Source organism: Mustela nigripes, chromosome 13, assembly GCF_022355385.1.
Source record: "Mustela nigripes isolate SB6536 chromosome 13, MUSNIG.SB6536, whole genome shotgun sequence".
NCBI lineage: Eukaryota > Metazoa > Chordata > Mammalia > Carnivora > Mustelidae > Mustela > Mustela nigripes.
In genome coordinates this window covers 516,145-542,618 of record NC_081569.1, presented here as the reverse complement: position 1 = coordinate 542,618, position 26,474 = coordinate 516,145, and the positions used below count along the sequence as shown (strand labels likewise).

Below are 26,474 nucleotides of genomic sequence, written 5' to 3'. Positions count from 1 at the left end.
TTTCTTTCAATTAATAAAATTACAGACAATCCTCTAATGAGTGTCTTTGTGCTGATGGATTTGTCTTTGTGGGTTTTCTCAAGGGATTCTCAGGAATGGATCTATGCAGGAGATGGGGGTAAGAACACAGAAGCCAGAGACACAGTGTCTACTATGTTTTCCAGAAAGGGCGTGGTGGTATCAGTGGGAGGCAGCCAGCCGGAATCACCATCCATTACATAGTAGAGGGTATTAGCATGTTCGTACTTCCTAAAAAAGGGGGTAAAAAGGTTTCTAACTTTTAAATTTTTGCATGTACTTGATTATGGCTAAGGGTGGACGTTTTATTTTGTTTTCTTAAGCAGGCCCCTGCCCAGAGTGGAGCCCAGTGCAGGCCTGAGCTTACCACCCTGAGATCAAGACCTGAACTGAGATCAAGAGTTGGATGTTTGGGGCGCCTGGGTGGCTCAGTGGGTTGAGCTGCTGCTTCGGCTCAGGTCATGATCTCAGGGTCCTGGAATCGAGCCCCGCATCGGGCTCTCTGCTCAGCAGGGAGACTGCTTCTCTCTCTGTCTCTGCCTGCCTCTCTGCCCACTTGTGATCTATCAAGTAAATAAATAAAAAGAGTTGGATGTTTAACTAACTGGAGCCCCCAGGAGCCCCTACATTAAATATTTTAAGGATTTTTTTGTTTGTTTCTTTGGCTGTGAACTGATCATTCACATGGGTCCCTTGCCCATTTATTTACTAAAGTTCTAATGTTTAGGAAACTAAATGAGGGAAGCCCTATTGAAATAAATTTGTGCTCCCTTTATAAAAAGTAACAAGAAGCCCTTGGTATGTGAATAAATAGCACATATTTTGCCGATTTATTAAAGGTTGCTGTCTTGATTAAAAACATTGTCTTGGATTGGGTGGTGCTGTAGTCTCAAGGGCACACCTTCAGATCCTTCTCCTGAGAGGCAAATAGACGGTGCTGATGGCACGTCTGGATGCTACAAAGTGTAAGGACAGGACACAGTGGCTTGTCCAGAGGAGAGTGACGTGCATGTCGGAGGCGCTCCAGAATGTCTGAGGGGTTCTGGATCCTGTGGCCTGGTCCAGAGAGCGGCTCCCAGCTGGGGCTGAGGCAGCGTTTGTCTCCTCGATGGCCCTTCAGCTGCTCAGCAGGGAGGGAGCACCTTGTTGTGGGAATTGGCTGGGAAACCTCCCAGGTCCATTTCAGCCCGAGCACCTGAGCTTCTGAGAATTTGATGCTTTCCTGCCTCCAAGTCTTTGCTGGCACCAGTCCCTTCTCCTGGCCTCATCTCAGGCTGCTGACATCTCGGCTCTGCAAGGACCACTTTAACTTCCATCTTCACAGTGGGATCTTCCCCAACCAACCCCACCCTGTTCAAAACCCTTCAAGCACCTGTCCCTATCTCAGTGTCTGGGTGTCTCCCTCACGAGACTGGGGGGCGGGGGGGCTCATTTCTTGTTCTGACAGAGCACCTGACCAGACTCCTCTTGGGAAGCTGATGACCCCTCAGGAATTGTGTTTCCCAGTGTAACGCGGCATCACTGCAGCCCGCTCTACCTCAGTTTCCTCCTGGGGCTGTTGTGGGGATTCAACAGAGACTGGAGCAAGTCACTTGGTCTTTGTTTTATAGTCACTGGTGCTGGTTTCTGTTCCCAAAGCAAAGACTGCTAGAGGGAGATCTCAAAGATACACAGCAGGAAAGAATTCGATAAGGCTCCCCAGGGGCGGTGGGAATCCAGGGCTGGGGAGCTCTGAGCAGGGAGAGGGACAGGTGGGCAGGTCGTGGGGGTTTCCCCGAGGAACCCACGTCCCAGCCGTCTCAGCGGGTGGCTGGAATTTCAGCAGGTGGGAAGGGGACGAAAGGGCCGCCAGGCAGCGGGAACCGCAGGAGCGTGGGGCCAGCCAAGCACGGGAAGCATCTGGGGGCTGGCCAGCAGGCCTGCTTGGCGGGCACTCCGGGACTGCGCGGCGGCAAGGAGGGGCGGGAATTCGGCTGGAAATAGACACTGGTGAGAAGCGAGCGAGGGAGAGCCGGGAGCTGGCAAGCCGGGGTCCAGTGAGACGGGAGGAGGGCTGGCCGGGGCAGGGCAGGGCAGGCCTGGAGGCGACGGAGGCAGAGAGTCCGCGGACCCTTCAGGGCCGGATCGCCAGGCCCCAAGACCGCCAGAGCCAGGGGGAGGCTGGCGAGGTCCCCCGGCCCTGCCCAGGCCGCAGGCGTAGCCGTGGTAGATTGTTTTATCTCCCGGAGGCCCTGGGCGTCATCTCTCACCTGAGCACCACCTTGCAGGGCGGGCAGGGGCGGCCCTAGAGGGAGTCGCCGCGGCGCCCCGGGTCCTCGGGACGAGGCTCCCCGGCCAGCCCCCCGCCCCGGGACGAGGCTCCCCGGCCAGCCCCCCGCCCCCGGACGAGGTCCCCCAGCGCGTCCCCGCCCCGCCTGCAGCCTGCCCCGCGCGGCCGTGACGCCCGACGCCGGGGTTCGCGGGCCCGCGCCGGACGGGACCCAGCGCTCACGGCCGACCGCCGGACCCCGGGACCACTCGTCGGTGACGCCGTCACAAACCAGAAGCGTGACGCAGCGAGGCGTCCCCAGTAGCCGCACGAAGTTGCAAACTGCGGTGAGCCGCACCGTCTCGCCCGTCCCAGCAGGGGGCGGGCCTTCCCGATGCTTCCGGGTCGCGTCTCTCTACGTCACTGCGAGGAGAGGCAGGCGATTGGTCAACAGAGACGACGCCCGTCCGGGGCAGGACCAGACAGGGGCGGGACCGGGGCTCCGGGGAGGGGCCTGAGTGGGGCGTGGCCCCCGCGGGGGGCGGGGCTCCAGCCCGGACTGCGCGACTGCGCAGTGCTGCCGCTGCTGTGGTCGCGGCGCCGGGAAGGACGCGATGGCGGGCCCCGCGTGGATCTCCAAGGTGAGAGCCCGGCCGGCGGGTGTGCGGCGCGCGGGATGCGCGGGCCGAGCGGCGGCGGCGCTGCGCGCGGGCCTCGACGGGCGCGGGCGGTGCGGGCGGCCGCGCTCCCGGACGGGCGCGCGGGAGGCGGGCCAAGGTCACGGCCGGGCCAGCGTGTGCCCGCAAGCGCCGCGCGGCGGCCGGGGTGGGGTGGCGGGTCCCGGGTGGCGCGGGGGTCCGAGCGCGGCCGGCGGGGCTGGGGCGGGATGGTGTCCCGGGCGCGCGCCGCGCCGCTCGCGGGGACACCCGGGCCCGCCACACACGGCGCGGGCCACCCCCCCGCCCCCGGGACATCCCACCCCCACCCCGCCCTGTCCCTGCGGAGAGCCCCGCGACCTCGAGGAGACCTGTCGCTGCCCTTGACAGCTCGGGGCGGGGGCCGAACCCGGAAGGGGCGTCAGGGCCCCCGCGGTTCCTGGGCTCGTTTCTGCAGACGCCGCCGCTCAAGGTCACGCGGGGAGTCGGGGTCGGAACTGGGGGCGGCCCTGGGCGTCCCGCTTCCTCGTTGTCGGTCCCATTCTCCCTACTCGTGGCCAAGGTCACCCCATGGCAGGCACAGGGAAGAGTAGGCCCTGGGTCTCCTGTTGCGCTTCAAGCATGGCCCCTGGAAATCTGCCGCAGGAAATTCCCTTTTTTTTTTGGTAAAACTTGTTGCTATTTTTCTCCCTAGCTTTGAGCTTAAAGAGCATCCCAGGTCACTGTGATTTAGGGACCAGAGCGCTCCTCTGAAAGTCTGCCCCCCGTCAGACCTAGGTTTGCATCTGGGGCAGCCCTGCGGGTTGGCTGTGTGACCTTGAGCGGCTGCTTCACATCTCTGGGCTGGCGCGCCGGTCTGTAGGGGGTTGTTTGAGCGTTGGACGCGGTCCTGGGAGGGCGCGAGTTCACCCGCAGGCGCAGCCCAGAAGCTTCCCCAGCATTCCCTGTCCATCTTGCACTCCCCGGCGGGCGGCGTTCCTGGGCCTCAGGGAGTGAGGTCTGCTTTGTCAGCCTCTCCGGACCGGCTTTGTGCCTGACGGTCACTATTTTGCCCCATTTGCTCCTGAAGGTGAAGTGATTTCTGGTCATGGTCTCAGCAGAAATCAAACCTTTCGTCATGGAGGTCGCCCCCACTTACTGCCTTGTCTTCGGTGGGTTCCTTGCGCTTCAGAGAGGGGCTCAGGCGGCTGCCGGTGATGATGTGCCGGTCAGCCTGCGTTGCCTGCCGCGCAGACTGCAAGGAGAAACCACACGGCGGGTGCTCAGAAGCTGCTGGGCTGTGGGATCCAATGAGGGTCTCCCCTGACGTGGTCGCCCATGTGGCCCTTGGCCAGCATTGGACCTCTGTGGGGCCCGTTTCTCCCTTTAGGGGTTGAGCGAGAAGGTGCTGCAGAGCCCCATGTTCCCCGGGATGCTGGGGAGGCTGGGCTCATGCTTCGGGCAGAGCGGTTCCTCTCTTGGGGGTATGTGCAGGGTTTAATCTGAAAAAGTGGTCTGCAGCTTAATCTTTTTTTCTAAAAAAAAGGCTTTATTTAGAGAAAATACTAGGTTTCTAAAGACCTTTCTGGTTCTGAAATGCCCTAGTAAACAACGAGCAGGTTCCCCAGCAGCAAACATGTAGGGAGTGAGACCAGCCATACACCCAACACTGTATTTGTGTATATTTAAGTTGGGTTGTGAAGATGTGAAGGGAACAAGGAGCCGTGGATCGAGACGGCCCAACACCTGAAGTCAGCCCAGGTCACGCTCCGTGAGCCTGGCCCTAGTCTCCTAATCTGAAACGGGCCACTGCCAGCTGCCTCTCCAGGTTTTGTAGCGGTAACGTAATGTAATGTGTGTACAGATGCAGTGTGAAGTACAACACCGTCTCTGTCTTAAAAAAATCTCATGTCATTTACAGTTCTGGGTCATTTTAGTGACTTAGGTGTCTACTGCCTTAGTCCAAGATCATCTCTCTATGGGAGAGATGACAAAGTGGACCATCTGAGAGAAAATCGTCCCAAGTGTTAAGATGTTTGCTGGGGTGGGGACTTGTCAGATAAAAGAGATGGTCAAGGCTGGCCTGTGTCTCTCCAAAATGCATTCATTGAGCACCTCCTGTGAGCCCCGTGCTGTTGTCGGCACTTGGAGGTCCGACAATGAAGACATAAAAATCTTTGTGCTTGTAGACTGACATTTTAAATCATGGGTTGGTTGGGTTTTTTGTCATAGAACATGGGCCCGTTTTGCATGACTGTCTTCCCCCTCTCGCTCACTGGGATGGGCTGGGCTGGGCAGGGCTGGGCAGACGAGCTCGTCACATTTTATCTTGTTCCTGTCACCGAGTGCTGTTACACAGCCTCTCTTCCAGGGGCCCGTCTGTCTGTGGATGAATCATGTTCTGGGATTAAGGTTTTTGCCACCGGTTTTGGCACAGAGTGTTCGGAGGGATGACTGTACATGCCAGGTTAGAGAACACCAGCCCTTCGCACCTGCTGGGCTCTTGCTTGGTGTCTCGTTAGTGGACGCCAGGGTGACTGCAAAGGGTTGGACCTTACGAGCACCATCCCCAGGAGGGTAGACCAAGCCAGGGTGTAACAGATGGCTTACGTATCTAGCGTGAAAAAAAGTTACCTTTATAACATGTAATGAATTTTTAGTACCTATGGTCTGTGGACCCAGTTTCTTAATAGGACTTTGTACCAGTTTTCAATGACTCAGTTTTTAAAGTTCAAAGTAACCTTTTAAAATTTGTTTCTAGTGTCTGGTAGCATTGAGTAGAAACCAATATACCAGTGGTAACATCTTGGGCTAGTGGGGTTAGGGGGTCACTTTGCTTTTTTCTGTATCTTTCCTGACAATTAATAATAATTACTTGTATTACTAGAAAAATAAGTAAAATCTTCATTCTGTGTGACATAGCTGTCAAATGGTATTAAATAAACTTTATTATATTTTGTTTTTATAAAGTGTAATTACTAAATACTCATGGGAGAAGAACAGGCACTTCTGGTTCCGTCAGTAGTTCCTTCCACCAAAGGAGCACTGGACTGGGAGTCAGGAGACTTGTAGTCTGGTCTCTGCAGCTGTAGGCAGATCCCGACCCTTGAGACGCCATGCCTCCACCTGTGTAATGAATGAGTTGGGCTCTGGAATTTTTAAGGACGCTTCCAGCTTAAAATTTGTGATAGTTTTCTTTGAATATGTGTTCCCCCCAAAATGACCCGGTAGTCAAGAATGTTGACCTAAAACCTTCCAGATCGTCTGAGAAAATTTCTGTGTTTGAGTTCAAAGGGATAGCTTCATTTGACCCTCAGCATTTTTGGGCAACTTAAATTCATCAAGTGAAATGTAAAAGTACATAGTACTGAAATTTTCAAGGCAAAGGTAAGCCAAAAACTGAGGTTTTCAAATCTGAGATAGCTCGTCACATCGAGCTAATATAGAAGTTCCTGAATTACGTGTGCAGACTTGCCGCATCCTCAGTCATCAGAAACGGCCTCATCTCTACTCCTCACTGTGCGTGGTTTAATTCTGTGCATGACATTTCTTCGTTGATATTGATGTAGGTCTCTCGGCTGCTGGGGGTGTTCCACAACCAAAAACAGGTGACCAGAGGTTTTGCCGGTGGTGTGAGTATAATTCCATCTTTTATTTTTTCGTTTTAGAAGTTTCTCAAGAAAGATGCTCTAACACATTTATGATACAGTTTTTTGTTGCCATTTACTTAAAATTTGGGAAAACCGTGTCCCACTTACACTGGATATTTAGATTCTTGGCTGACACGCATAAATTCATCGGATCACTTGCACATTTAAGAATTACCTTACAGCTGGCTCTGTTAAGCCTGTCACATTGATGTCTTAAAGGAGCCTGGTTAAAAATAGAAATCACCCTTGAGCCTGTCGCTTCCCTTCGCAATCTCACTTTGGTAAGACGGTTTCTTTCTAAACTAGTACAAGTTGAGAGAAAATTGTTGAGAACCTTCAAAGCCTGCTTTGCATTTTTATTTTGTGAGCTTCCCTAAAAACCATAGAGGGACCCCTGTTAGGAGGGCCCCCGACTTGTCTGAGCCCCACAGGCTCGCATGGCCTCTCACAGTTTTTACAGACATGTTAGTGGATCTCCCATTTCTCATTAAATCTGCTGCTTTTAGAACCCCCAGCCTGGAATTCTGTGCTTCAAGAGCTGACACCACACTGTTAGAGCATTCTAAGACTGTGGGTCAGCGACTTCCTGTGGGTTTTGGTTATCCCCTTCTTACAGAATTCGATTGGATTCCATGATTCCTCTGCTCCCCTACAGCGTCTTACTCTGGGACGGGTTTGTAAGACCTTCGAACCTCTTTTCTTCCATTGACTTTCTGTGCTGTGGAAGAAAAGTGGATTCTTCTGGTGGCCTGATGGCGTTTGTTTTACGTGGTGGGAGAACAGGAAGAAGCAGCTGAAGGGTTCTTCGGGCTCCTGCTTGTGCAAAAGACGCAGAACGAGGCTTGCATTTCAAGCGTCAGGCTGGCCGCGCTAGCGTTTCGGATGCGCTCAGAGCTGACGGGGCGACCCGCGCTCTCTGCTGTGATTTAAGCTGTCCGTTTTGTAAAGATATTTGCCCGGTGGGACGGGGTTATATTTGAAAGAAATAAGAAGAGGAACTAAATTTTTAAAAGATGTCTTCGGTAATAACAGAGAAATTCAGAAATAGTCCACCTGCTCAGGGAGTATCAGCGGAAGGCAGACGACCAGTGACCCTTGAGTCCGTGATCTACAACAGTGTAGCGCAGGCAGCTACTCGGGAAAAGACCAGACTTCCCACTGAGAGCAAGTCCCCCTGAGACCTGTTGTCTCCGAAGGGGAAAGGCTGTGTGAATATGGTCTTACCTCACTGAGGTCCCGTTGTCACGTCCCTTTACACATTTTTATTTCTACGTTTGAAATGCCGGCTTGATTAGTTTGAGTCTTTGTCCTAAAGCTCTGCTGTTGCGTTATAAACACCTTGTCATTCTGTGGCTAGCGCAGACTCTCAGGTGTGACTATACGTGCTGCTCTTGTAGGCCCCACAGAAAGTCCGCCGGGCTCCCTAGGTGACACCTGTCACTGAGGCGCCGGTGTCACAGAGGGACTCAGGAATGCGGGGACCCCCTTGTGATTGGAAGTCCGATGTTCTCTGAGTTCTAGAACAGACCGCAGCAGTCCTCTGGGAACGTGTTTGAAAGTGTTTTTAAGCCTGAGCAGCTGGGGTAGGACAGACCTCCCTAGAGTCCCTGTGGCAAGGGAGCAGCTGCCTTCACGGGAAGCCCTCCGGATTCCCGTGACGAGCGTGGTGGGAACTCTGTTCTCTTCGGTTGCCCAGACGTGAATTAATTGGCCTCTTTGTAGCTTGTCTGAAAAAAATATCAATTGGGAAGTCTGCTTAGTAGTTGATTCTTGTGTTATCTGAAGAGCATCACGTAAGCCTTACGAAGGCCTCGGAACTCAGGTGGAGCGTAGAGTCTCTTCCCTTGAGGGACGGCTCTCTTCCTGAAGGCCTCCCGGTCTTCCCGAGCAGCCCCCCGGGAGCTGGATTTCTCTGCGAGTGATGTTCTTTCCGGACCTTCCAGAGTTAACCCTGACTGTCCTTTTCGGTGATTCTCACGCTCAGGTTCAGACAGTCACTCTAATTCCAGGCGACGGCATCGGCCCCGAGATCTCAGCTGCCGTGATGAAGATTTTTGATGCTGCCAAAGTAAGTGCCGGGAAAACGTCTGGAATGATCATTTGTAGAGAACTTTCCTTGGGCATTTGGAGTGTGTGAGCTCTTGGGATAACTTGTGGGAGGTGGGGTGGTGTCGCTGTCGCCACCACGACCCTGGCTCAGAGCGGCTCGCTGCGGCCGTGGGGACAGGAGCGTAGGCTGGCTTCATCGTGTGCAGTCCTGCGAGTTGTGCCGCTGGGCCGCGGGCTCAGCCCTGCCAGTCCCCCGTCCGCCTCGCCCCTGCCTTCCTGCCAACCCGACCAGAGCTGCTATTTCCAAAAAACCGCGTAGGAGATTTTGAAAGATGAAACCACATTCCCGCTGTGGGGTCACCCTGAAGCGTGGGAACGATTATCGTGGCGGCGCAGCCTTCCGCGCAGGGGGCTGCTTCGGAGCGCGTCTCCGTAAGCAGCAGGGGAGTCTCCTGTGCTGGCTGCCGGGGCGCATCTGGGGAAGAAGGGGACCCTGGCGGGCCCTTGTGTGGATTATGGACCGTATCTGGGGTTTCCCCACAGCTGTACTGCGGTCCAGCCGACCTGCCACACACTCGCTGCTTTGCAACGCGGTCTGAGTCCATGGTATTCGGTGCGTGCTCTGAGCTGTGCGGCCAGCACCACGGTCTAATTTTAGACTGTTGTCACCGCCCACACAGAAATCTTCCTGTCCTTCGCGCTCGCTGCCCGTCCCCCAGCCCTCCCAGCCCGCCCCTCCCTCCGCCGGCCCCGGGTCACCACTTGGCTACTTTCTGTCCACACACTGGCCTCTTCCGGACACTTCCTGTGCATAGTTTTCTACTGTGCAGTCTTCGATGATCCGATGATTTCCAGTTCATGCCTGTGCCCTGGGCGGCCGTGTTTCTCCTCTCGCCGCGGTGTTCTGACCGCGGTAGGAGTTGGGAGAAGAATAAGGGGCCGCGGCAGCCTGGCGCGGACTGGACAGGCTGGCGCGGAGAGGCCCTCCGGTCACACTAGGGAATGACATCTCTTCTCGCATGCCGGGAGCTTTCTGGACCTTTATTGTGCGTTTTCACTAGTCCCTCCGACGGGGAAGACGGGTCCTTGGAGGTGGGTGCCAGTCACCCCCGCGGCCTGCAGCTCACTGTGCTCTGTGTCGCCGCATCTAGGCGCCCATTCAGTGGGAGGAGCGGAATGTGACGGCCATCCAAGGACCCGGAGGAAAGTGGATGATCCCTCCCGAAGCCAGAGAGTCCATGGATAAGAACAAGATGGGCTTGAAAGGTAGCGGCCGAGCGGCCTCGGTGCGTCTCTGCGCCCGTCCTGTGCTCGCGCAGGGCTGTGCCGTCGGAGCTAGGGCCGACCACGCTGCGGCGCAGCCGTCCCCGTGGGGCGGCCTCGGCTTTCTCCCGCGCGTCTGTACCGGTGTGCGGCTGACACACACACGTGGCTGTGGGTGCGCAGCGTGGAGGGTCGCCTTCCCTGCCCTCCTGCCGGCGCCGCACGGAGCAGCCTGGTCACGGCGAGGTGGTCTCTCACTTGGGCATGTTCCCCGTAAGAACAGTACAGGCTTGCTGGCCAGTGTCGGACGGAAGTGTTTGTGTGTGGGTTCACCCAGATTTACCTTTGCACACTTTCCACGTTTTTATTATTGTTTAAATTAATACGTGCTTCAGGTCATGATCGAAAACACAAGCGCGTGCCTGGGTCCCGTGGAGCACAGGCTGTGGGTACAGACACGCGCGAGTTCAAGTGCCCCCTCCGCCCCTCAGTGCTGGGGGCTCTGCTGGTTTCTTACTCTTGCTTTTGTTGTTTCCCTTCACTTTTAGTTTATTTATTTATTTTTAGTTTTCAAGATAATTTTTTTTTTTTTGACAGAGCACAAGCCGGGGGAGGGGCAGAGGGAAGCCGGCTCCCTGCTGAGCAGGGAGCCCAAAGCGCGGGACTCGATCCAGGACCCTGAGATCATGACCTGAGCTGAAGGCAGAGGCTTAACCCACTGAGCCACCCAGGCGAACCCTTCCCCTAAATGACAGCGGGAATGTTGTCACCTTGTAGGTGGTGGGGAGGGTCAGATACTGCCACGCCCAGTCCTCCCCGGGGAGGTGTGTGGTGTTTTTGAGTGTAGTCATGTTCCGGAAGGCTTCCAGGCAACTCTTCCTCCTTTGTTTGAGTCCGGGAGGGGGACAGTCAGGGACAGGCCTTCTGCGTGGCAGCCCAGGTGGGTTAGCATGTGGCCTGGGTGTGCCCACCGGAAGCACGCCCGGTGCCCGTGTCACAAGGCACTTCTCATCCTGACTGCGCCCCAGTGGGAAAGTGAAGCAGGAAAACCTGGAACTTTAAGTCAACATTCTGTACTTGTATCCCTAAAGAAGAAGAAAAGGCGGCCCCAGAACGTACCCCATTGTCATCTGCGCGTCCTGAACGTGTCCTCCGGGTGTCCTTTGTCACAGGCCCTTTAAAGACCCCAATAGCAGCTGGTCACCCATCTATGAATTTATTGCTGCGGAAAACGTTCGACCTCTATGCGAACGTCCGTCCGTGTGTCTCCATCGAGGGCTATAAGACCCCTTACACCGACGTGAACATCGTCACCATCCGGGAGAACACGGAAGGCGAGTACAGCGGCATCGAGCACGTGGTACGTTCGTCTCACGCACGTTCTCACTCACGTCGCCTTCTGTGCACTTGGGACTGTCACTCGGGTCCCCCGGTGTCGGGAGCCCCTTGCGGGGACGGCTCACCGTGACCTTTGTGAGCTGGGGGCTTGGACACTGGCCTGGGGCGGGCATCTGCTGGGAGTTTCGATTCCCCTCACAGGTGTGTTCTGGGGCAGGTGGCCTCTGCACCTCAGTTGTCCCCATCTGTTTCGTGGGCCCCATGACGCCTGCCTCCCAGGGCTGGGGGCCGGGGCTGCCGTGAGCCCCACGCGTCCCCCGTGGCCGGGCGCCCAGCATTAGCCGCGCAGTGAGGCTGACCTGCTCCCCCTCAGATCGTGGACGGGGTTGTGCAGAGCATCAAGCTCATTACCGAGGAGGCCAGCAGGCGCATCGCAGAGTTCGCCTTCGAGTACGCCCGCAACAACCACCGGAGCAACGTCACGGCCGTGCACAAAGCCAACATCATGTGAGTCCCTGCTGGGCCGCGGCCCCGCTTGCCGTCGGGGGGCTCAGCGACTGGCGTCCCTTCCTTCTCCCCGGCCAGCGGGCCGGGCAGCTCTGTCTGTGAGCAGACTGGCGGGGAGGAGGGACTGGGCATCATCAGAGCAAGACAGTGGAGACTAGATCCCCAGCTGGTGTGGTCACCTAGCCGAGGCCACACAGGTTGAAGGGCAGGCGTGTCCCAAGTGGGCTGGGGCAGCGTCTCTGACACGGCCGTGTGCCAGGGGCTGCCCGGCCAGTGCCGTCTGACGGGTCCTCGGCGGTCACCCTCTGCTCACCCCAGGCTGCTGAAGGCAGCTCTGGATGGGTGCAGACACGGTTTCCTGACCCGCGAGAGGGCTGGGGTGTGTCCAGTGGTACAACCATTTAAAGGAGTCAGTCTTAACATTTTCTTACATTTCTTCATTTTTGCTGGACAGAACTATTAAAAATAATAGTTTTTATTATGATCAGACTATTTTACATTTTTATGCCCTCTTGTACTTCCAGAAAAATCCCCATTTTCAGTTTGCTTTTTATTAACTGCCTAAAAAATAATTTTACTATGATTGAAATCAGATGTCTGGGCTTCTGGAACTAACACTTCTTGAACTTAACTTTGCTCTCTGACCTGACCCTTTTCTTTCTGCAAACCTTTGTTTCAACCATTTTTATTTGATTAAATACAGGCGAATGTCAGATGGGCTTTTTCTGCAAAAATGCAGGGAAGTTGCTGAAAACTGTAAAGATATTAAGTTTAATGAGATGTACCTTGATACAGTGTGTCTGAATGTAAGTATAAGTGCTTGCTCGCCTGCTTTCCGCGACTGTCGTGGGCACGGCAGCCCAGCTGCTGGTCGCTGAACTCACTGTGCGTCCCTCGCAGATGGTCCAGGACCCGTCGCAGTTCGACGTCCTCGTTATGCCGAATCTGTACGGAGACATCCTCAGGTGAGCCCTGCTCGGCGGCGGCGTGCCTGTCGCTTATTTGCACGTGCCCTGAAATGCATGTGGCTTAAGGAGTTTCATTCAAATACAAAAAGAACAGCGTGTGTCGGATGAGTTGGGTCCTGGCGCGGTGGTGGGGACGTCAGTGATCACGTGTTGGATGGCTGATGCGTTTAATTTGCCACATTGGCTCTGGGCCGTGCTCTGATGACCCGCCTCCTTCCCTGTCGGAGCGGTTTCGTTGGTTGGTTGGTTGCAGTGTGTGAGGCCAGGAGGCAGTCCTTCTTACAAAATTGTTGTGACTTTTGACGTCATTTCAGAGTTACAGAGAAGTTACAAGATGGACAAGGAGCTCGTGTGTCCCCTGCCCCCGCAGCGCACCCCTGCTAACGTCACTTCTCCCTCTTTCGCACTCAGCCTGCCTTCCCCCTCCTGGTGGGCCCCTCCCCAGCACGCGCAGAGGTGGCCGTTACTGCTCCGTCTGTTAGTCGGCGTTCTGCCGCGATAGTCGCTTCCCTTCTCTCATAGTTACTTGTGTCCTTCTGTCCGTTTGACTCACGGGTATAACCGTCACAACCATTACCTGTGTTAGTCAGTGCGTGTCCCTTTGAGCTGTCATGTCTTCTGGACGCAGCCCACCATCTGCTTTCTGCAGCAGTAAGCTGCCTCCGGCCCATCCTGGTTTTCTGACTGTGGTCCCAGATCAGCTGTTTCTCAAGGAGCTCTGGTTCCTTTTGGCAGAGAATGGAGTCCGGGGCGCTGCCTTCAGCTCAGGTCATGATCTCAGGGTCATGGGGTCGAGTCCTGCGTCAGGCTCCCTGCTCAGTGGGAAGCCTGCTTCTCCCTCTGCCTCTTCTGCTCCCCCTGCTTGTGCTCTCTCTCTCTGTCAAATAAATAAATAAAATCCTTTAAAAATATTAGATAAAATCCAAAGTCTGGGCGAGGTGTTTAATTTTTCAGACCACCCTTTGAAATGTTTTTCTGCCCCCAGTGACCTGTGTGCGGGACTGATTGGAGGTCTTGGTGTGACACCAAGTGGCAACATTGGAGCCAACGGGGTCGCGATCTTCGAGTCGGTAAGGACCTGGGTGACATGGGAAAAGCAGCGTTCACTTAGGAACGGCCCGAGGTTCCAGGACGGGTTATCTGCACAAATACGGTTCAAGTGTTGAGTTTTCCCAGGAGTCATAAGAAAACGGTGCTTCCGTTGGGCTGTGCGTACGAGCGTGGTTCATTCCTTCACCTCCCCCTTCTTTGTTTTGTGTCCTTGTTATGATGTGTCCTTCCTGGGTTGCAGCACTCCGCAGAAGTTGGAAAGGGTCCTCAGTCTGCATTGTTGCACTTTCCCCGTTATTCTGGCTCTTGGTTTTTCTGAGGCTTTCTGTCCTGGCCCCATGGCTGACGATAAGGGACGTGATGGGGCACAGCGTCTCTGGGAGGGGACTGTGGCTGTCCCCCGACCATGTTTGCGTTTCTCGCCGGTAGGTTCACGGCACTGCCCCGGACATCGCGGGCAAGGACATGGCCAACCCCACGGCCCTCCTGCTCAGCGCCGTCATGATGCTGCGGCACATGGGCCTTTTCGACCATGCGGCGAGGGTGGAGACCGCGTGCTTTGCCACGATTAAGGACGGGAAGGTACGGGTCGTCGTCTTGTGCACGCTGCATCTGGGTGGAGGAAGCAGGCTTCGGCTCCCGAGCACATGCGGTGTGTGCTCTGGGGAGAGGAGCTACGGGTTTCTCCAGGGAGGCCTGGGAAGCACCGGCCAGAGACACCCGTGTGCTGCTGGAGGAAACATGGTTTGGGGCCCGGAGCCTCTGAGGCCTCGATGTCCTGTTTTGGGCGCACGATCTGGGCCAGGTCCCTGCCCCTTCCCCCGCAAACCCGGGTGGTGCCCCTGATAAGGTCTGCGTGATCTTCCACAGCCAGGGGAGTGGAGGTCCCGGTCACGGGGGCGGGGGGCCAAGCGGTTTGTGCAAATCGGGTGTGTGGAGATGGAACACTCTATGTGAGTTGGGAGGGTAAGGAAGCTTTCGTGAAAGCAGCCCTCGTAGCTGTCAGTACTGCGTGACTGTGTGTTCCCCACACAAGGCGTCTCTGTCCGTCTCCACCCCTTTGGGGGGTCCGGGCTGGGAGCAGCCCCCTCCCCCGGTGAGGGAACCTGCCTTGTCCAAGTTCCCACCGCTGCTCCAGGGCAGCTGGGGCTGGTGCGCAGTCGGGCTGGGCCCGGTCTGGTGGTTCTGCGCATGGGCAGGGAGGAGGCTGGGCCTCGAAGGCACAGGCTCTGTTCCAAGCGGCTGTACCAGCCCCGCAGGGGTCCACGGTGGCCCTTGGAGCTGTGCGGGAGGTGGTGGGACGCGGTGGGACGGGAGAACTAAGTGTCTCGGGGTCCCTTTGTGAGCAAAGGGAGGACAGGCTGGTGGACGACCGGGCTGCGGGAGGGTTTCCCTCGTCAGAGGAGAGACGGAGCCGGTGGGCCGGAGCGCCCGGCGGGCCGTCTCCGCGGACTGGGAGCCGCGCTGTGTCCGGCTTATGAGTCGGGCCCCGCGGGACTCATGCTGGCCCTTCAGTTCGGAAGTTTCTCAGCTTCCCCAAATAAGGTCAACTCTGGTTTTTAAACTTTGAAACTTCCCCCAAGGGATTTGTGCTTCGTTTAAAGGTCCACAATCGACTGTTTTCTTAGGGTGTGCTGTACTGACAGAGGCACGGTTCTGGAGAGCCTCCCTCCTTCCCTGTCGCCAGCGTGTCCTGGCTTCGCCAGGTGTTCCATGTGCGCTAACTGGGCCCGTCACCCCGGGTGGGGGTCTTGATCTCCGGGGAGGGCGGCCGGACCAGCTCGGCCCGCGTCTCCCCGGAGCGCTCTGGGAAGCCAGCCTGGCTGTGCTCTAGCGCGTGGCTGCCTTTTATCTTGGCTCTTTTCTTCTCGCAGAGCTTAACAAAAGATTTAGGAGGCAACGCAAAGTGCTCCGACTTCACGGACGAGATCTGTCGTCGGGTACGAGATCTGGACTGAGGCCCCGCGCGCGCGGCGTCTGTGCCCGTCCGTCCCACCAGCCACGCAGGTCCCGCCCGTCGTGCCCAAGTTTGCTTCGCTTCTTTCCTGATGGGCCACTTAGATGTTGCCTGTTCTGAGCAAAGTCTGTGCAGAGGCTGCCGGTGACGTCCCCAGGCATGCTCTCCGAGGACTGTCCCCAAGTGCTGGTTTTATTTATTCGGTGTCTATCTGGTGTATGTTTTTTGTAAATTCTGAGTGGACTGTATCGTTTGCCATGTTAATCATTTTACATTTCGGTTAAAATGGTTTTTCCTCAGCTGTAAATACGATACAGAATTAATAAGAGAAAACATAACTTTTTAAAGAAAACCTATTTTCCTTGGTTTATGAAGAACGTAATAGAAACAAAATAGATTATCGACATGTTAGTAAAGGTGATATTCTTATAAAACTACACGGGCACGGGAGAGGACTCCTGGAAAGTTCAGGTCAAAACCAGTGGATACGGCATATTTCTTAGCGATGTGGGGAGTAGACAGGCGCGTCCTGCAACGTGAACTACTGACGTGAATAAAGACTTTAAGAACTACGTAATGGGCGATGTAATTTTTGTTAATAAGGCTTGTGGGTTCAGTTACTTTGTTACCTGGAGACGCACCCTTCTCCGGGAGAGCTTTAGCAGAGCGGAGGGGCGGCTGCAGGACCCTGCAGCACGTGTCCCTCTGCCCGTAGCAGCTCAAGGCCCCTACCGCCTCGATTGTGGCTGCGGTTAAACTGGGGGTGCTGGCCGGCCTGCCCTGTCCCCAGGGCACCGAGTCCCTGCCCGCTGTCCTGCCTCAGCAGCGCCAGTGAGAGATGAGCCCGCGGTCCAGCCTGGGCTACGCCACTGACCCCCCCGGCCCCCCCCCCTCCCCCCCCCCCCCCCCCGCCTCTTTCCCCATCCAGCACCTTTGTCCTTTATGTCAGACGCTAAGTCACTATTGTTAGCGACTCCAGTCCTGTCTTGGACCCCGCACGGCGTTGTGGACCCATGGACTTTGCGTACCACGCCCTGAGCATGTGGGATTCCTTAGCGAGGGTCCCCGTCTGGGTGCTGCCTCAGGCTGGTCCCCACAGTGTCACGTGTGTGTCGGTCTGTTCAGGCCGTGGCTTCCTCTGCTCGCTGGGTGGCGCAGTGACCGTGGCTCCTGGGTCTGCTGTAATAGACAGTTCCAGAATGGACTGAGGGGCCTCCTCTCCCCGCCCGCCTCCTGGCGGGGCTCCGCGTGTTTGGGGTGTGGGGCTGGCGCAGGCCGCCAGCCTTTATAGCGTGCGCCCCTCCACGCCGTCTTGTGCCCCGCGGGCTCCGGGGCGCGATGGTCCCATGGGTGAAACAGCCATGACTCCGACCCGGCCCGCCTGCTCCACGGACAAGAAAAACCAGGTCCTTGTTGGCAATTCTGTTAAACGGTTTAATACTCAAATCACACCCGTACAATCAGATAGGCGGCGGCGGTTTTATTAAGCATCAGATCAGCTGGCAAGTGTGAGGTGTCCTGGTGCTGACAGGCACAGAAGCGGCCGCGGTTCCAGAGCAGGTCAGCCCGGAGGTGAGTTCTAAGTACTGGCTCTCCGGCAGCGTGCGAAGGAGCTCCAGCCGTCCTCTCCACTGTCCCCGCCCTCCTCCCCAGCGCGAGCTCGCCACCTGCCTGCTACTTCCGGGGCGAGCGCTGAGCTCATGCGTCCCCTGGACAAAAAGCAATGCTTAAAATTAAAACTACCCACATGGGAAGCTTCTGGAGTCGTCAGCTGCTGCTGGCCCCGGACCTGGCAAACGTAGAGGCCCATGTCGTGGCCAGACACGGCGACCTCACAGCCCTGCCAGGTGTCCGAGCGCCCAGACCGAAGGCGCCCGGAGCTCAGGCCGGCCCTCCCAAAGACCTGCCGTCTTCAGCGGAAGCTGGGAAGATGGCCCCTGATTACTTCTTTTGCTCTTGGTAAAAGGAGTCGATGATGTCTTTGTACTTGTCCAGAACCGTGAGCCGCTTCAGCTTCATCGTCGGACCTAAAGGAGCAAATGGAAAGAGGGAGTGAGGCCCGGACGCCGCGAAGCCTGGGAAGGTGTGTGTAAGGATCTGGGTGAGGCCAGCCCGCTGGGTGGTGCCCCGTGACCCAGCCCCTGCGGCTACACCCTTGTGCCCCCCTCCACTGCCCCAGCATTGTGCCCGCAGCCGAAGGGCCACCAGGCATCACGAAAGACCATGAGGTGCCGCCTTCCTTATCCTGCACCCATTTCTGGTCCTCCCCAAGCATTTTCTGTTCTCTCGGTGAATCAATGATGGAGACAAACAGACCCGCACAACTACGGTTTCTGTCCGGGGCTCTCGGCGAGCCACTGTGCCGGGAGCACACGGGCAGCCTCAGGACAAGGCTGCGGCCAACAGCCGCACGGGCGAGCAGGCAAGCGGCTGACATCCTGACAAGCTGCCGGGGACCATGCACACGACCGCGCCGGACGCTGCACTCTGTTTGCCCGACGGGCGGGGGAGACTGGGAGCGCCACCTCCGCCGACCGTGGTCTTCCCAAATCCCTGTCCTTGCTCCTCTAAAGTACAGTCACAAGTGCGACGTAGCTTGGGGGCAGCTTAGAGGCTGAATGCACTCTGGGCTGTGACACCAGACACTTCAGAACCAAAGGCCTTTCCGGAGCTGGTCAGAGAGGACACCTGTGTCCCTCTGTTCGTGCCAGCCAGATGCGCTCCACGCTCTGAGGGCCTCTCAGCGTGCTGCTGCAGCCTCACGGGCCAGAGGCTGTCCTAGAAACCATCCCGCCTCCCCCGGCCGCGAACCACGTGCCACAGCCGAGAGTCACTTCTCTGTCCAGCCGGGGCTGTACTGCAGCTTCCCTGGTTTCGCGGACCAGGGTCCAGAAGGTCTTCCTTTACCTGTACATGAGCTGAGCCCCCAGAGCCAGGGCCTTGGGGTCTGCCTGCTGTTCCCACTGTGATTTCAGGGGAGAACGGCCCCCCAGTCAGAGCAAAGTTAAATGTTGTACATTTGAATTCATAGGCTCCAGCACACACTTAGTGCATGTGGCAGACTCCCACCGGGCGCGAGCCGGCACCGCGCGACCGTGTCCTCCCTCCAGGAGGAGGGACCGTCCGTGGCTCTCTGCTTGCCCTGGCTGCTTCCCGCCAGCCTGCTGTGGCCCCTGCCTGCCCACACAGCCCCCGCGATAGTGAGAACAGACAAGCAGGAAAAACAAAGCCCTACCCAGCTCTCCACCCGAAATGGAGAAGTCCCGCTGGAGAATGGCCCACTTCTGGATGCAGTAGGGTCGGGCGGCGGCCTTGCTATTGACCCTCTGGATCCCCTGCTCGATGGCCTGGTACACGGCCTCGTCCTTGGTGCTCACGATCTCAGACACAGTGGTGGCTTTGCTGCCCACCCGCTGGCAGAAGGCCACAGCTGGTTCCGTCAGGCTGTCCGTTGGCTCAGATGTGTCTGCGTCCAGCACGCACTGAAAAGCCAGAGGTCAGATCGGGCCCAAGCCTCGGCCCACAAGACCCAAGCCCCAGTCTCGGAGGGTGTGGGTCACCACGAGCTGTTCCAAAGAGCCCGTGGTGGCAGGACAGCCAGAAGGACCTCAGCCAGGAAAACCAGGGGCTTTTTCCCCGCTCAGCAGCCTGGGCTTGGAGCATCTGGTCAGGGAGAGCCAGGGGAGGAGCCTTGGGGAGCCAGGCTGAGCTGGACTATAATGGATCATCACAGCACCTTGTGACCTCTTGTGTTGCCCGCCCCCACTGCAGGCAGCCAGCGAGTTAGCCCAGAACAGTCTGAGACATAGATGTGTCCCGGCCGAGCATGGCTTCTGCCTGGACCAGACCCACACCCCCTGCAGAGCCAGCCCCTCCGACTTACCTTCAAGGTGAGCAGCATGGACAGGAACTTCCTCTGGTCCCCGATCAGCATGGCATTGCTGATGATGGGCAACTCCGTCTTCACAGCCTCCTCGATGGGCACAGGGGGCACATTCTCTCCGCCCGCTGTGATGATTAATTCTGGGGAGGCAGGGCCAGGCCCCCGGCATAGGCTTCAGTCCAGGTGCCCCGGCTGCACCAGGACCCTAGCCTTGGCCCCAGCCTCTGGAGGCAGGAGCGCCTGGCAGCACTGGGGATACTCAGGGTCGGGGGGCAGTGCCACACCCTCAGAGGCTCCTCACACCTGCTGGGGGACACCCACTGGGAGATACACCTGCCGGGGGGATACCTACTGAGGGACGGGGCAGTTCCTGGAGCAATGCCTGGTTGGGGCTCCCACTCTTTGGCTCATCGTCCAAGACTCTGCCTGCTCAGGCCTCACCCAGCACCCCGGACGTGCCGCTGTCACCCAACAATTGAGCTGCCGCTCCCTGGCAGGCACCCGGCACGCACCGTGGGCCAGGCACTGTGCTAAGTCCTACATGTGCAGTGGTTCACTGAACCCTCACAACCGGCCTAGAAAGCAGCTCATTTTATAGATGGGAAAACTGAGGCCTGGGGCGGTTAGGTGTTTTGTCCAAGGTCGAGTAGCCTCAGGAACACGGTACAGCCCGTTCCCAAGCTCCTGCCGTGAGCCTCTCCCCCCGCCTGCACCTTCCCAACAAGCCCTCCCGACTCCGTCTAACACCCCACGTGCTCTTCTCAGGGAGCCCTTGTCCCTCTGGGGGGGCCGGCCCCCCCCCTCAGAGCTGCAGTCCCAGCGTCCAGGCCTCGTCCACTGCCTCACTCACTCAGGCATCCGCCGCGGGCACGTGTGCGAGACCAGCGTTTGCACTTAGCGCTCTGGGCTCCTCCCTGGAGGGCGGTTAACGGCCAGGCCAGATGGTGGTAAGCGGACATTTGCTCAACACACCTGGCCAGTTTCTGCTGGATTAGCCCCCAGGTCTAGTTCAACAAGGAGGAGTTAGTCCCCTTGTGTGCAGGTCCCGTGCGGACACCTGGCGGCAGGGAGCTCCCAGGGTGGTGGGACAGCGAGGCTCGTGGCCCGGCTGCATGTTGAGTGTGAACTGGGTCTCGTGGGCAGAGGGCACACCTGTGCGTCTGGGGCGGCAGGGAGGCAACGGCGGGGCAGCGGGGCCCCTCCAGAGCCTGGCGAGGGGCTGCCCGGGTGGGTGCCGGCCGCTGAGCTGGGGCTCGGAGCTTCAGGACGCTGGCGAGCGGGGCGATAGAGGAGTGGTTCCCGAGGCTGGCCGGACAGGAGGCGTGCAGACCGCGGTCTGTCGGCGGCGCAGGGGTGGGGCAGCGAGGGCACCGCAGCCAGGCAGAGCCCAGCGGCCGTCAGCACCCCGGCCTTTCTCTTTCTGGGACTTTCTCTGGCCCCTCCCCCACCTCCTACCACTGTCTTTCACCCGTTAGTGTGCATAGAAGCCCTCAGCAGGCTGGGCACGGCAAGGAGCACCTTTCCAAAAATCCCCGCTCAGGGATCGAATGCTGGGAGCGTTCCCCCACGATCAGGAACGGTCCACGGACGGCCACTGTCCCCACGTCTACCCCCTGCTGCTCTGCCCGTCCTATCAGCGCAGGAGGCAAGAGAAACACCCAGAAGCAACGGAGAGGAAGGAACGAAACTGTCAGCATTTGAGACGATCGGGTGTTGTGCACAGAGAGCTGGAAGCCGCCAGCTTCCAACTGGCGCCCCCGGGGTCACATGACCCCAGCCCGTGGGACAAGGCCCCTCCGCCGGCAGCAAAGAAGTAGAAGCACATTTTAAATGATGCTCTGTACTGTAGCACCTCAAAAATAAGATACGCGGGAGCAGATCTAAGGAGAAATGTGCAGAAACCTCCACACCGCACAGTAGGAAACGCGGCTGGGCGACACAAAGCTGAAGGTTTGAAACCCAGGGACAGGCCGTGTCGCTTCCGCCCATCGGTGCCCACCTCAGGAGCTACAGGTACCTCTCCCTGGCTTGACGCCTGTCTTTGCTCCTGGTGGTTTGACCACGTGGAGGTTTTTTTGTTTGTTTATACCGAAGTCAAAATCTTGTAGGGAACTGGCATGATTCCAGCCAAGGTCGTCTGAAACATGAAGACCGAGGCTGTGGGCCTCACTCAGCCAGATAACAGCCGTACCACAAGATCCTCCGGTGCCAGGACAGGCGGACGAGCGGCTCCCACATGGCCCCCTGAGGTGAGCCCGCGAGCACGGTCTCCTCCGCACGGAGGCTGGGCCGTAGATGCTTATCTGCAGAAAAGCCGGCTGGACTCCAGCCTCTAACCATACTATTTTAAATATTTTATTTATTTACTTGACACAGAGAGAGAGCCAGAACAAGCAGGGGGAGCAGCAGAGGGAGAAGGAGAAGCTGAGCAGGGAGCCCGATGCGGGACTCGATCCCTGGACCCTGGAATCTTGACCTGAGCCCAAGGCAGACACCTCACCGACAGGGCTCCCCGCCGCCTGACCCCAGCACCCCTAACCATACTATTTTGAAAGGAGGGCCAACTCAGGTTGGATGTTTCTGGTTACTCTCCCCGTCAGCATGCTGGCCCTCAGCTGCTGTCACCGAGCAGGGCCCTAGGCGGCGCTCTCAGCTGGCCGGGCAGGGCAGAACTGTGCCTCCAGGGATCTCACAGCCCTGGGCAGTGGGCTGGCAGCCGGGACGGTTTCAGCTCCTCCCAAGGCTCAAGCCAGGCCTGCCCAGACTCTGCCCAGAGGGCCGGCCCCCTGTGACACTCAGAGCCCAGCTGAATGGCACTCCTGCCTGCGAGATTTGCAGAGTTGTTCCCCCACTCACTGAGCTGGCTTCCCCTGGGAAGCAGGCAGAGATCTCCCCTCAGGGATGTGCTTGGGCTTACATCCCCTTGGGCAGTGAGCAAAACACTATTTCCGTGCAAGTCCCCAGCTGTCCCCCTTGCCAGGGCCACATCCCTCATGGGAAATTTCTCTGAAGTCTCCTGCTTTATTCTAAATTTTATATCCAATCTGTGTTCTCAATATCATACCCATTTTGCATGTAAAAATGCATGATATTTATGCCCCAGAATCTTCTGGAAAGACTTGCCTTGTTTCTCTAGGGAGTTGGAGCCCAACCCCACCATTTACTAGCTGGGTGACCTTGGGCAAGTCCTTTACCCTCTCTGGGCGTCCTCTTACGATGCTGTCAGCCCAAGTGCACGAGCTCCATACGGGCTCAGGACTCGGGGCACCCAGGCCGCGGCACGTGCCCCCCAAGCCTGCAGCCACGGCGTCGGCTGCGCTCACCTTTGAGCCGCCCCGTGATGTAGAGGAAGCCGTCCGCGTCCAGGCGTCCCATGTCGCCCGTGTGCAGCCAGCCGTCGTCGTCAATGGCCTCCCGCGTCTTGTCTTCCATGTTGAGGTAGCCCATGAAGACGGTGCGGCCCCACAGGCAGATCTCCCCGATGCCCTCGGCGTCCTCGCTCACCACCTTTGCCAGGCAGCCTGGCACCACCTTGCCGGAGCTGCGGGCGGCCGAGGGGGCTGGTCGGGCCTCAGTCTAGGGTCAGACTCTGCCAGGAGCATCTCTCCAACCTCTCCCTCTTAGCCTCCAGAGCTTTTGTATTTTTTCTTTTTTAAGATTTTACTTATTTATTTGACAGACAGAGATCGCAAGCAGGCAGACAGGCAGACAGAGAGAGAGGAGGAAGCAGGCTCCCTGCCGAGCGGAGAGCCGGATGCCCTGCCCTCCCCACTACTCCCCCCCCAGTGGAGCAGGGACAGCCTGTGACAACACCCCACTCTACAGGAGGGAGGGGACGGAGCCAGAACCCGTGGCGGGGGATGGGGGAGGGGGGAGCTTGCGACCTCAGGCCCCCGGGGACAGCATGGCCGAGACCACGCGCACGCCTGGTCCCAGGGGCCTGGCCCAGGATGGAAGTGATGGCTCAGGACAGCCACTCTGTGGTGGCCCCAGGGTCCAGCAAGGGCAGGAGGCTTATGGGTACCTGTAGAGCCGGTAGTTGTTGGGGCTGGACATGAAGTGGGGGCCCGAGGTCTCGCTGAGGCCGTAGCCTGCATACAAGCGGATGTTGAGGCCCAGGAAGAAGTGCTGCGTTTCGGCTGTCATGGGAGCCGCGCCGTAGAAGCTCTTCTGACACTTAGCAAAGCCCAGCGCCTGCCGGACCCTGCCGAGCACGAGGTAATCCGCCAGTCGGGCCGAGAAGGGCTTCAGGTCGCTGCGGGGAGTGGGGAGTGGTCGGCGGAGGAACACATGTGCTCACAGGGGCGAGGGGGGCATCGGGAGGCTGCTCGCTGGCCGTGAGCGGGCCCGCACGCCCGGGTGCTTGTGCCCCGTGTGCACCGCACCCCGAGCCTGGAGGTCAGCCCAGCTGGGCCGTCTGTGTGCGGAACCTTGTGGTCTGTTTGCACGGACACGCAGGGCCAATGGGCGTGATCCCCGCTGAAGCCCACAGACAAGTCGCCCATGTGTGTCCACTGTCCCTGTCTGTGCACACGAGGCCATGTTTGTGGACATGCGTGTGCTTCTCACGAGACCTGATGCCGGTTCACAGACTCACTAGTGATGGAAAACAACTCTGCTGGGGGTGGCCAGGGCAATGCCATGGACCGTCCCCAGGGCTGTGTGGGCGTGGGACAAGCAGTCAGATGGCCGTGGGGTCCCTTTGGGGCTGGAAAGGCTGGAAGAGGGCGCATCACCGTGCCCCGTTCCCTGGCCCCCTATGGAGTCTGGAAATCCCCCAGGAGACCGCAAGGAACCACTCCCAGGAGGTGAACGCCACCCAGAGGGCGGGAGGCCGTCCTGCCAGCCAGAACCTAGAGGTGGGGACCGTCTCCTGGACCGTCTGGAAGAGGTCTCCGGCCCGGTGTGTGCTGGGCCTCCGCACAGGGGTCCCCAGAACAAGCCCCGCCCAGCAGATCCCCGGGTGCCTGCTGGCCCTGTGCCCCCGCCCTGCCGCCCCTCTTCCCCCGGCCTCCCGTACCTGCCCGGGCAGGTGAGGTTCTGCTCCAAGGCCACCGACATGGCCCAGAGCAGCATCTTGCGCCGGATGAAGCCAGACTGGGCCGCCGCCTCCTGGATCCGCTCCATGAACTTCTCCCACACCCGGGGCACCCCCATGTGCGACGTGGGCTCCACCTCCCGTAGCGTGTTCACCAGGCTCCCCTGTCCGGCACCAGGGAGGGAGGCCCGCCGGCTCAGTGCCAGGAGGCCCCCACACCAGCGTCAGGGGCGCACCCCCACAGCGTCCCCCGGGTGCCCACTCAGGTGCCCACGCACCCTTGCACATGCCATGTTCCGCGCAGTCTGCGGCTGCTGGGCGGCCGTCCCCACTGTTTGTGTGGCCCGACGCTTTAGCGCTGCTTGGTCTCCTGCCAGCCCTCTTTCCTCTCTAACCTGACCCCTCCCCCCAGCAGTGACCGGTGCAGGATGGCCGAGGGGACCTTTGGGGCTGGAGGTGGGGGGGGGTGTCGGGCCGAGTGCCGGTCGGGGGCGGGGGGGTCCGGGAGAGCTCTCCGCCTACTTAAAATCAGTTTCCAAAGAACGGGGTAGCTGATGAGCCTGGGAAGCAGGGGGCCGTGCACCACAGCCTTCCTCTGAGGACGCCCTGTCCTTCATGGCACGTGGCCCCTTTCCTCCACATACCGGCATCAGCCCCTTGTTGCTGGGCCACATGGGCCATGCTGGCTGTGGCAGAGAGAGTTCTGGCTGATAAGTGTGCGGGGGACCCACTCACTCCCACGCTCCCAGGTGCATACACGAGAGCGCATGTCCACAGACCCCTGCTCGGACTGAGGCAGACTGACCTTGAGGGCGTCAGGCTCGGCAAAGCAGACCTGGGCCCCCCACTGGATGCCCGTCCACAGGTCATAGATCTGGGCAGCGATGTGGCTGAGGGGCAGGTAGCTGACCACCACCTCCTGCTGGACTTCTGCTGGCCGGATGTCGCCAGCTTGGCTGCCGTACCGTGCTGTCCACGTGATCTAGAGGACAGGTACATAGGCCCGGCAGGGTCCCACAGCCCGTCCTGGAAGTGCTCACCCTGGGGGGCTTGGGTGACCTCTTCAGGCACCCCCCAACTCTGGACGTCTCTGCAGGGAGCTCCCAGGATAGGCCACCCTTCCCCTCCCCATCGCCTTCCGTGGACTTGGTCTGGACCACAGACCAGGGGCCGTCCCATGTGTCCTACCTCCCTCAGCGGAGGGGCCAAAGGAGCATCCCCAGGGGCTGTAAGGGCAGGTCCCGCGCCCAGGTCCACCTGCGGCCAAACCCACCCCGCTGGGACCCACGTACATTGTCCTGACTCAGCATCACGCCCTTGGGGCTGCCAGTGGTGCCGGAGGTGTAGACCAGGACGCAGCACTGGTTGGGCCGCTGGGTGGCGATGACCGCGTCCAGGGTCTCCTCGGGCAGCCCGTCCCCCAGCTGCAAGAGTTCATCCATCTGCAGCAGGAGGGAGAGCGCGGGCGCCCAGTCAGTGGGGCGGCCAGACGGGCCCCACCCGCCCCCCGCGGCCCCCACGCACCGTGTACACGTTGGCCATCTTCTTCGGTGGCGCGTCTCTGTATATGACCGCGGCCCTCAGATGTGGCAGGTGTTTCCAGGTCTGGGTTGGCAGGAAAAATAATGGGGTTTCATTGAAAAAGAGAAGTTACCTGCTGAGAAAAGCCCCATGTCTGGGTGTTCTGCCTGATGGGCACTTTGGTCACTGGGTTCCTAGAGTCTGACCTGCAGCTCAGTGGGACACTCGTCTCTCTTGATGCAGAGCTGTCCCCTCATGAGAAAACCGAGCATCCCAGGGCCTGGTTGAGTGAAGTATGGCTTATCCCATGACAGAGAACTTTGTGAAAGACGGGGGGTGGGGGGGGGGG

The 26,474-nt window shown here is 58.6% G+C and overlaps 2 protein-coding genes across 6 annotated transcripts in view; one reads left to right on the top strand and one right to left on the bottom strand.

Annotated features, from left to right (window-relative positions):
* Positions 1-2,659: 2,659 nt before the first annotated feature.
* Positions 2,660-16,255, top strand: IDH3A (isocitrate dehydrogenase (NAD(+)) 3 catalytic subunit alpha). 4 transcript variants are annotated; one of them, XM_059371382.1, is made up of 11 exons: positions 2,660-2,907; positions 6,471-6,509; positions 8,561-8,619; positions 9,752-9,866; positions 11,036-11,223; positions 11,575-11,708; positions 12,412-12,514; positions 12,609-12,673; positions 13,662-13,746; positions 14,156-14,308; positions 15,601-16,255. In XM_059371382.1, exons 1-11 carry the CDS (start codon positions 2,661-2,663, stop codon positions 15,682-15,684), a joined length of 1,272 nt encoding a protein of 423 aa, XP_059227365.1. In that variant the 5' UTR covers position 2,660; the 3' UTR covers positions 15,685-16,255. The 4 variants fall into 4 exon arrangements, with proteins under 4 accessions (XP_059227365.1, XP_059227364.1, XP_059227367.1 ...); XM_059371381.1 differs by having other exon boundaries at positions 6,471-6,533; XM_059371384.1 differs by having other exon boundaries at positions 2,805-2,907; positions 8,536-8,619.
* An 848-nt stretch (positions 16,256-17,103) lies between these two features.
* Positions 17,104-26,474, bottom strand: part of ACSBG1 (acyl-CoA synthetase bubblegum family member 1) — a 39,069-nt gene continuing 29,698 nt past the window's right edge. For both annotated transcript variants that reach the window (XM_059371379.1, XM_059371380.1), the window contains 9 exons: positions 26,129-26,209; positions 25,897-26,046; positions 25,410-25,586; positions 24,587-24,768; positions 23,591-23,821; positions 22,890-23,107; positions 19,567-19,706; positions 18,919-19,165; positions 17,104-17,710 (listed from right to left, as the gene is read on the bottom strand). In XM_059371379.1, the coding sequence (XP_059227362.1) occupies positions 17,625-17,710; positions 18,919-19,165; positions 19,567-19,706; positions 22,890-23,107; positions 23,591-23,821; positions 24,587-24,768; positions 25,410-25,586; positions 25,897-26,046; positions 26,129-26,209 (1,512 nt within the window). In that variant the 3' untranslated portion in view covers positions 17,104-17,624. The remainder of the gene's footprint in view (positions 17,711-18,918; positions 19,166-19,566; positions 19,707-22,889; positions 23,108-23,590; positions 23,822-24,586; positions 24,769-25,409; positions 25,587-25,896; positions 26,047-26,128; positions 26,210-26,474) is intronic.

Bases quoted from the DNA above. Each gene is read 5' to 3' on its own strand.
- IDH3A (XM_059371381.1), top strand. From the start codon at position 2,661: ATGCTTCCGGGTCGCGTCTCTCTACGTCACTGCGAGGAGAGGCAGGCG. The intron at 12,515-12,608 runs GTAAGTATAAGT...CGTCCCTCGCAG, and splicing joins TTGATACAGTGTGTCTGAAT to ATGGTCCAGGACCCGTCGCA. The intron at 12,674-13,661 runs GTGAGCCCTGCT...TTCTGCCCCCAG, and splicing joins CTGTACGGAGACATCCTCAG to TGACCTGTGTGCGGGACTGA.